This window comes from Liolophura sinensis, chromosome 7, assembly GCF_032854445.1.
Source record: "Liolophura sinensis isolate JHLJ2023 chromosome 7, CUHK_Ljap_v2, whole genome shotgun sequence".
NCBI lineage: Eukaryota > Metazoa > Mollusca > Polyplacophora > Chitonida > Chitonidae > Liolophura > Liolophura sinensis.
Window position 1 is genome coordinate 13,176,978 of NC_088301.1, and position 10,737 is coordinate 13,187,714.

At 38.2% G+C, this 10,737-nt stretch overlaps 1 protein-coding gene across 1 annotated transcript; it reads left to right on the plus strand.

The window, feature by feature from the left end:
- Positions 1-222: 222 nt before the first annotated feature.
- Positions 223-10,624, plus strand: LOC135469728 (plasminogen receptor (KT)-like). The gene is made up of 5 exons (XM_064748294.1): positions 223-358; positions 1,100-1,225; positions 1,669-1,799; positions 4,615-4,718; positions 6,172-10,624. Exons 2-5 carry the CDS (start codon positions 1,145-1,147, stop codon positions 6,312-6,314), a joined length of 459 nt encoding a protein of 152 aa, XP_064604364.1. The 5' UTR covers positions 223-358; positions 1,100-1,144; the 3' UTR covers positions 6,315-10,624.
- The last annotated feature ends 113 nt before the right edge of the window (positions 10,625-10,737 follow it).

A 10,737-nucleotide genomic window follows, 5' to 3' on the forward strand; every position in this document is an offset into this window, starting at 1 on the left:
GGAAACTTACGAGGGGAGGCTAAAATAGAAGTATTATGAGTCATCCTATCTGCTCGTTATGCAGGTTACTAACTGAGCACCTCCTTATCAATTTGGAAAGTAAGTTCCAAGTCATTAAGATCATTATGACATCGCTATGAAATTTGACGAGAAGTGACGACGGCACAGAGTACTACAAATCTGTTTTTTTTTTTACATTTCAAGGTAGGACAGAACTGAGAAGAAAACTTGGTTACAAACTTTTTTGACTGATTTGGACCTCCGACAGCTACATCTATATCACCTCTGATACTTCGCTATGACTTACCACAGGCTGACATCACTGTAACTTGGTGTAAAAATTGTAAAAGTGGGAAAGGTAGCCTAGCATTATCCAATTTGCAGAGTGGGGAAACTTTTTTTCAAGCAGTGTATTTGCGAGAGTTATGGAGAGAAACATCCCCAAATCTGTCGGTTTAATAGTAAGGGACATTTACACATGCATCAATGTGATTGGCGTGAACTGTTTTCATTCGGCGAGTCCCACAACAGGTTAGTTAATTACAGGGACCACACTGTTGACCTTGATTTATGCTAGGGAAGGTTTAATGCACATGTCAACAAAGGTGAATGTTCCTTACTGTCAGCCCGACATATTTGGGGCAGTTTCTCTCACTAACTCATTGCAGCTGTGTTGCTCTGGAACTAAACATTACCTTGGCTTGATTTGTGACATCACACTGCCAGAAAGTATTGATTTCTCACTGTGTGCTCACAATAGGTTTTCCAAAAGCAGTTTTGATAACTACCCTGTCATGTAATGGAAGGCATAGAGTTATCTGTTAATACTTTCATGTGTAAGTTACATCAGGGGATCACACCATAAAAAGATTCAGTGATATGCAATAAGTGACAAACCAGTTTTGTTACTACTGCAGTTTTCATTTGTTGATGTCTTTATTGCCTAAATTGTATATAGAATATACATTTCCCTGGGCCTTATTAAAGTCAACACACTGAAATCCTACTAATGGTGTAGAAAGAGAACATAAATGTAATTACGTGAGTTTATATGTGGGTATGTGTGATTAAAAATTACTGTATGTGAATTTTGTTGCAGCTGTAAATTAACTTGCTAAAAAGAAAACCACAAAAGTGTGTCAAGATGGGGTCGATTGTGGGAAAAGCCATGGATGAAAACATGAAGAAAAACCAGCAATTCATGATGAAAAACCAAGAAATTATGGTAGGTATGCAGTGGTCAGTTATGTTATATTGATATATAGTACAACAAAAGCCATATATTGATGAAGAAACCAACTATCATTTCACAGGGTCTTGGTTTTACTCCAGGCACTCCACCCTTAGAACTAACTGCTGTCATATAGCCTAATTGAGCGTAAATTTCATCCATGACCAACTTGCCCATTTTTTTCTGAATTTGAGAGTTTTGTTGATTTTAGAAACATGTGTTGAGGTTTGCTTGGAACGTGGGATTATATTCTAGTGGAAAATTGTAAGTTTAAGAACCAAAAATAATATTTTGTGACATTTATTTGCTTCACAAAATGCTCTTTTGTGGGCGAAATTTTACGTCATTTAGGGTAATTGAGAAATTATTGAGAACAGCATTATAAATGAATCAGATATATAAATAAATGAATAAGTAATGTAATGTCCATGTTTCAGCTGGTCAGACAAATCCACATGCAGAACCAGATGAGGCAGAGAATGGCGGCAATGCAGATGGCAAGAGCCAGGGATATGTTTCAGTGGTTTGGGGCCTTTTACGCAGTGTTTGCTCCAATAGCTATAGCAGGGTATGGTGGCCAGAAATGCAAGATTTCTATACACACACTGAGAGTAGATTTTAAATTACATAAAAGTTCTTACATACAAATTCATACCAGTTGAAAGAGATAGGTTGTGTTCGTCTTCCTAACAGTGATATCAAAAAGGTCCAGTAGAGCTTCAGTATGCAAAGGGAGATAACTTTTGTATACATGACCTTGAGTCATTGTTACATGTACATCCAAAACAGATTGTAGCGCAACATCTAAAATATTACAATGTTTTGGTTTTTACTGTAACATTGTGCCATCTTTAAGGGAAAAGACCTTTAAAAATTGAAGTCGGCGTCACCAAACAGACCACTTAAAACTGTGCATAAATATACTTTCAGGTCTTTTTTTAGATTTTTGTGAAAAAGAGTTTAAGGCATTCGAAACTTTGAATTCTAGGGTGGGCTTTATGGACCATACTATCAGTTTAGGAGTTTAGGAACTGTGACGTCACAGGAAGTTTTTCCAACTCTAATCACAACACTGAATGTTAGAATAACTCTTTTTATCCATGAGTAAAAGTCTAATGAAATAATGTTCCCAAGAATTCCTTCCTTCTGGTGAACATCAGGAAAAAACGGTGATGTGACATTAGAGTTGCTAGATGTCGTCAGTGTGGCTCATTAAGCCCACCATAGTGGTCAAATATACTGAATTCCAAGAGAAATGCGAATGGGAGAAATAGTATAAACTGTAAATGAGCAAAAGCCAGTTGACTTTATTTAAACATATTTCTCTTACACAACAAGACAATAACTCATTTAATAGCTCATATGGTGTTTATTCTTCTGATTGAATGAATATGGGAGAACTTATTTAATTTTGGGCTTTTGGGAATTGTTTTTCTGATGGAATAAAAATTAATGTCAATAACGAGTGTGACCCCCATTAGGGTCAACAACAGCAGCACACCTTCTACCCATGCTGTTGAAGAGACTGTGGATGAACCTCCAAGGAATGTTATTGTAAGTGTCAACGATGCTTTGTTGCAATTGTTGCAAGGTAACTGGCTGCATGAGTTAATGGCGAATGCGGAATTCAATTTCATCCTAGAGGTGCTCGATAGGAGTTAAATCCGGACCTAATGCTGGCCAATGCATCGTCTGGATGCCATTGTTCAGCAGAAAAGTCAGTGTTAATCTTGCGGTATATGGTCTTGCATTATCTTGCTGTAGAACAAGATTGCGTCTTCGAATAAAAAATGGAATGACTACAGGCCTCAACACTTCATTGATGTAGCTCTGCGCCATGACGCCTGTACCACGTCCCCATTCATTGTTTTGGAAGATCACAGGCGAAACATGAGGTCCCCAGCTGATTGCCCCCCCAAATCATGACGAAAGGCCCTCCCCAACGGTCATTCTCCAAGACACATTGATCACTGAACCTTTCATCTCTACATCGCCATACCTTCACTTTGCCGTCCACTGTGTTGATGCAAAACGACATTGATCCGAAAAGACGATATTCTGCCATTGCCCATTGTGCTAGTTCCGATAGCCTGCTGCCCAGTTAAGTCTAACGCGTCTGTGACGTAGCGTCAAACGTGAACCAACATAAGGTCGAACGCACCCTCGAGTCGGCAATGTACATTATTGGTGCTGATGGGTCGGTTCGTTGTTCCAACTGTGTTTTGAGCTGTAGTGGCTGCTTGCAGGAACTGATTCCCACGGTGGGAATTGACAGTGAAGCGGTGTTGACGGTTTGATGTCACACGAGGTCGTCCGCTCCGAGCATGGTCATTAACGGTGTTTGTCTGCTGGTAGCCGTCAAGCAGTCTGTATATGGTGGACTGATGAGTACCATAATGCCTGGCGACACGTGAGACGTTCCAACCTGCCGCATTGTTGCCGATGGCTCTTTGACGTTAATCAGCACTCAGAAGTGGCATGGTCACTGTTGCATCAAATGCAACACTGTTGCATCAAAATGCAAATGCAACAGTCCTGCGATTTATGCTCCTCAAGAAGCATTCTCAAACCAAGAATCTCGTGAAAAGAAAATGCATTCAACTCAACTAGCAAACACTTCACGAGAAATATGAAAATTAAAATCAGTACAATTGGTGCCACCTGACACCAAGGTTGCTGCCTTTGCGAAAGATACTCATCTTTAAAATTGAAGAACACCCATTACATATCTACACACTTTTGATTACTCAGAATGTTCTTCCAAATTTGACATGGGAAAAATTTGCGTTTCTTTTGGAATTCAGTATATTTGAATGCTCTTACACAGAGCACTCTTAAAAAAAATCTGAAAAAATGCCTAAAATTATTTTTTCGCGAAATTTTCAGTTGTCTATTTGGTGAACCTGAATTCATATTTCAACTTTCTCTTATTTTAATATGGTGTTCAAATGATGATGCGGGAAAGGACTGTTTGACAACAATGTAATGGTGTGCGAGCCCTCTGGCCTGGTGTTTGCTGGGTCAACAAAAGGTGCCTAACATTTTTTCACAAGTCACATAATATAGATGGACTATTTCCACCTGTAGCGACAAAAGAGTTCAGACTCAAAAGTGCCCTTTGATAATGAAACACCAGCCTCCACAATTTTGCCTGACCAGTGACGTGGCATTTTTCTTCTTGTTCCTGCCGCGAAAGATAGATTAAGCAAAAGCAGGTCTAGTGTTAGGTTTGTGAAGTAGAGAAAACGGCTGATGTCTCACAACAAAAAAAAAGAAACTGAGTAGTTAAAGAAATGCATATTTTTATGTTAAGTAGAAAAACAGAAATTTGGCTCGCTCATTATCAAAAATGCCTGTGTTTGAGAATTTCCATGTATTTTCAGGGCAAAGAGGAACAAAGGCCTACTTGCACCTCTGCTTCCCTTAACATTTATATTGGGATATCAGTATGATCTGGCCTATGGATCCAAAATGCAAAGAATGAGAGGTATGTAAAGATATGTTAGCTTTAACTCTAGGATCCATTGTTTGACTTTGCACTTGTAGAAGTACAAGAATTGTCCATATGGTTCAGTCGTAAGGTTCAGTCTTAAGATACGTGACACAACGAAGGACGCTAGTTTTAATCCTAGACTTGGGAGAGATTTTCTAAATTCCCCAGCTCTCATTGATGATGGGTACATGGTGACTATGAGGGAGACTTTCTTTTTTTCTTTTTTTTTTTAAAAAATATGACCTGGACGTCTGTTTTATCACATGTGAGAAGGCTCATGAGAAACTTTCGCCGTTTAACATTCACTGGAGACCTCCTTTCTTCCACCAATATGTTAAGCATGCCTACACACACCACACATGGGACCTCCTAGCAAAGCGGTCGCTGGGAGTTCAAGTCAGGCTCATGCTGGCTTCCTCTCTGGCTGTACATGGGAAGGCCTGCCAACAGGTTTCCTCCGGGCTCTGCCCGATTTCCCCCCACCGCAATGCTGGCCACCGTCATATAAGTAAAATATGCTCGAGTACAGTGTAAAACACCAATCAAATAAATAAATAAGTCACACATGTAAAAGTTCCGCCGTTACTTGCCACAGGTCAGTGGTTTATCTTGGGCATTCCAGTCTTCTTCTGTGAAACTTACTACCATTGTGTAAGTGTAAAATTTCGAATAGTGCATAAAACATCATTAAATCCATATCACAGGCAGACTATATGGCATAAAAACACAGTCAGTCATTTGTAGTCAGGACTGAGTGATCTCCCCTGAGTCAGAAGCTACTGGTGCTTGTAGCATCGTTTTGGCTGTTTTGCATCTTTAATTCATTGATATCAGGAACATTTTGCAGATCTTATTGATCAGCATAGTGGAATTATCTGTATTCTTTTGGCAATGGGTTTTCAGCTGTTATTTGCTTTTTTTGTGGATTACACTAGTTTTCAACCTTTACCATCTCTTCTGCAACCAACGTTGTGAAATATTCTGCGAGAACTTTTGGGTGAAGAGAAATAATTTGTACAGTGTTATGAAGCTTGCCTCCTTAGTGACACAAATCATTTTCGCATCATTTTCATAATAATTGTATGCTTAAATTCAGCTGAAAAATGTGCTTTAGAAGTCAAAAATTTTGAAGATTTATACTGCCCCATTCTCACAACTTGTGGGGCTTTATTGGTGCAAAGTGGTTAACAACACTCCTGGGGTCATCTGTGCAATCCAGTGTTCGTTGAAAACCACTTGTCTTTCACCAGCATGGTGTGAATGTCTGTACGACATAGTGACGTGCAGAGTTTGCCAACATCTTGCCAAAGGTGAGTCATTTACCCTGGGCTTCCACCCACAAAAACTGACTGCCATTGTATAAGTTACAAATTCTTGAGTATGGTGTTAAAGAACAGTCAAATAAATAACAAAGTAATAAATAACGAATTAATAAATGGTGTTGTAGCTGAGGCGGACCGCATCATGGATGACGAGAAGTGGCTGCTGGACCTTCCTCATGGCCTCCCAAACCTAGGCGCTATCGAAGCAGCAAGAATCAAACAGCAGGAAGAGGACAGATTGAACAGACCGAATGATATATTTCTTTGATGAATAAATGCTGCTCTTGTTGGAGTGTGGAAAGGATCTTAATGAAGTTAGATGGTAGGCCTCCAGAATTTATACTTGTGGTTATAATAACTATCCAGTCAATCCCATTTCTGTTTACTTTTTATAGATCTCAGCAGACATTTTTTTATGCATAAAGGTGTGCTACATATTTTGTTTTCATCAAATTAAGAAATTTTTTATACTTTTACAATATTTGCTGTAGGCTCCCATATTAGATGTACATTCACTGTGTAGAAGAGCGCTTCCTGATGTTTACCCCTGAAATTTACTAGTAGCTGCATGTAAATTTTGCGCACTGCCAGTATATGTACATTTCTTTATGAAGTTTGGGAATTGTGATGCTATTATTGAATCAATTATTGCATAATGACATCTCCAGATTGTTATTATTAAGGGGCCTGTACAACATTGCGCGCACAATGCACCCTCACTGTCATGTACTGATGATAAGCACAGTAAGTCTTCAACCTTTCCAATGTTGGTAAGGTGTTTATTCAAGCAAATTCTGGGCGCATTATTCTGTGAAGACTGATAAAATTACTGTATACTTTTAGTGAAGCCCTGAAATTGGCCTATCCAACCAATGCAGTTTTGTCTCTAAAATCAACTTAAAACGTGCATAAATTGCACTCAGAGTTGCTCTTTCATATGCGAAAAGGTTGAGGAATCAGAATAGACCTTGTATGGTACCTCTTTATGAAATTTGGACATTGAACAAAATTTTGTTCATGTAAGTAGTAACAATATCATTTTGTCCCATAAGTCAAATTTAAAAGGTGCATTTCTGACACTCTTGCCCTTTCTTAATTGGAAAGGTTGAGAAATTAGAGTAGATGATTTTCCTGGAACTCCAGTGCTGAAAATAACCTGAATTTGGGCATACATAAGTTTGTTACATTGAATATCAGTTAGACATGTCTTCAAAGCGTAGTAATTACATATTAAGATCTGTAAATTTATTAGGTATGTGATTTCAAGGATAATATACAGTATTAGGTGTCAGTGCTAATCATGTAATTTCGGAGATTTTGACGCAACAGGGGGACAGCCAGGAGTCTTAGGCATTGTTGTTTTGTGAAGGTTTGACCTTGTTTAACCCGAGAATTTAACATAAATTTTTGTGTTTTTTCTTTTTTTTTCAGTTTTCATTAGTATCAGTTATAAATGTGGTCAGATAAGTTTATTGCTTTTGTTTTTAGTTAGAGTCTGAAACTGAATCTGGAGTGGCCCAATTAAACCAGCCCTAGCATGCATTTTGAGGCACAGGAGAGAATTATACCCACAAGTATCATAGTTTGTGTGTATTTTAGCAAGATTTCATTATGTTTGCACTTTATAAAGTTTGTTGAAGGACATGATTGAACAGATCAAAGCAATAATTGCCATTACTATTTACAGTGACTAGCCATGTAAAACTGCCCTGAAAACCTTGCACACATTTACCAAGTCACACCCAAGCAGAACTTACCAGTCTTGTTTCTGTTTTACTCTGGGATGACAGTTTTTGTACAGTTTAATCAGTTAGTCTTTGTACCTTGTATCATGTAACTGTACAGTTTGTTGGTAAGTTTAAAGTGTTTAGGAGGTTGGCATGCTGTGGCTTATAGGTAATGATGGATATTAAGGTTTTTTTCACTTGTTGAATATCAGTATATCAGGTTAATATCAAGTTGTTAATGATTATAACTGTATAAAAGACAAATTGTACCTTATTTCCAATAGGAGTCAGTCTTCAAATCAGATTATAATTACCCATACATATGTGAAAAATGTGACTTTCTTGAATATCTGTGCATTATCAAATTGGATGGTATAGATTATATAATATTTGGATATAAGTACTTTTTCAAATTGGATGGAATACATTATACATTTGGATATCTCTGTATCATCAATTGGACGGAATAGATTATACATGTTTGGATATCTGTGCATCATCAAATTGGATGGAATAGATTATACATTTGGATATCTGTGTATCATCGATTGGATGGAATAGATTATACATGTTTGGATATAGGTGTATCATCAAATAATGGTCACTCATGTTTTAATGTGTCCATGTGTAAATTTCCTGATGTATTTGTTTTTCTTCAGATGTGTACATTTGGTGTAAAATTGTTATTTACCCTGCTACTGAAAGAGTGTACTGGCTACATTCAATTATTTGCTTAGATTGTTCCAGCCTCTGCTGAACTTCATATGTACAACCAGATTAATAATTGGGTTAAAATTTGTCTTATTTTCAGGATAGAGAGAAGGGGACACTTGTTAAGCTATACTGATATCAAGGGTTAAATATAGCTCACATTTACTTAAGTAATGACATCCGTGATGCAGGCTTGTAGCTGTAACATACTTCTTCTCATTGCACAGTGCCTTCAGTATGAAGTCTGTCGGCCTGGCCTGAGGATCACGAGACCATCTTTGACTACAAGTGAAAATGTCACATGACTTTAAATTGTTATTTCACATGTAACAAGGTCAAAACATTGCTTGACAATGTACGTTCTGGCGAAGTTATAAGTTCCATGCGAAGACACCTGGATGAGACTATTAATGCCTTAACAAGCTTCCGTGTGTGTCTCTCAGGCTCCAAAGGTCAAGCTTGTCTAGTGGTGGAAGTGTTATAGAGTGAGTGTAGAGAGGGGCACGTGCGCTGTAAGGGGTAAACTGGCTGTCAGCTGTTCCTTAGTACCATGATATATACTGAGTAGGACTTTCCTTCCAACACTGGCTCAAACATCACTTGGATTTTGGCATGGTAAATGCACGTGTATGTAGGCCATAAAGGGTTCAGGGTCAGAATTCATCCAGGAGCAACATGTAGCGCCAAAGAATGTTTGTCAGGCCAAATGATGGTCAAAATACACATTAGCAATACTTGTTACCTTTGTATTGACTAATCCTTTGATACTGTCCCATATATGTTAAGTGCTCTCTTTTATATTATAAAGCGAGGTGTCATAGCCAGTTTCAAATAGATTACTCCAACGTCAAACAACTAATGTCTATCTTGCTGACGGTCGTGGGTTCCCCCAGAGCCCGGTTTCCCCCCCACCATAATTCTGGCCATCATCTTGTAAGTGAAACATTCTTGAATACGATGTGTAACACCGGTCAAATAAACAAATTAATGTCTATCTTGTATAAACAGAAAGTAATAAACTAGTTACATGTAGCTAATGTTTGACATGGACACACTACCCGCTCATATGCACACACTACCCATTGTCTCTTCTCCCTTACCATATGGTTTATGTAGGTCTGTCAGCCACATTCTTGCCCAGGGGTACGTCGCACATCAAAGGTGGCATAAAGTTTGTGTAAGGCCAAATCACGCTTTAGAACCATATTTGCTGATAGATTCTCGGTCGTGTTAAATCTATAATCATGAACAGCATGATGAAAAGTGGGATTTCACATTACATCAGTGGCATCCCTCAAAAATTCAAAGAATTGGAAATTTAGCAATTACATCGTCTGGGGATTTCAACATCACAGTGTTCATTTCTGTGATGTATGGTGTCACTGTTCAAATAGTGGATGGTGAGTAGGATGTTCTTGATGGGTACAACCCGCCACCTGACCAGGTGAGATGTCATAGGTAATCTGTGTTATGTAATCCCACAGACTTGTTCCAATAGGTCCTCCGGTCATAAAGGCTGCGCTGAGTTTCTGGTTGTCACACCATAAATCTATTACTCAGTGTAAAATTATTTTGGTAGCTAAAACTGCGCATGAACAAAACATCTAGCCCCGGGATCACAAAACACCGGATCTTAGGCTTAGTCAAAATTTCAAATCATTTTAAAACTGTTATTTCTGATGTAACCAGGTCAAAATACTGCGCAACAACATAAATTTTGGGTAAGTTATTGTACAACAAATGTTAGCTAAAATAACGGAAAGGAACATACCAAATTTAACATTTAAAACTACATAAGTCCAAGATGGCTTTGGGATCCTGGGGCTTGTTCACCTTTGAGCGGCAAAATCCGCACCTATTACAGCTGTAACAAGCATGAAAGATGTGGTTAAGAATTAGACAGGAACTTTTTCTGTACATCATCACATTTTGAAATAAATAAATCCGCTCTTAAATTTTTCAGTGCCTTAGCAAGGAATACAAAAAACTCTTCACAAAAGTACGTCTCTTAATTATTGTTATGATATAGGGGGTAATTAGATCAGGTGTTTTCATATCAAGATTTAGATGTCCAAAAACTGTCCAGAGATTTAATTCGTCAATTACATGTGTTGTAATGAAGAATAAAGCTTGTTTTTTCTGTGAGTTTATGTGTTTTATTGTGTTATTTTTCACACACTGTAGAGGCCTCTGTGACCGAGGTACTAAGCATGCCAGCACGGCGCAATAAACCAGGAGCCTCTCACCAATGCT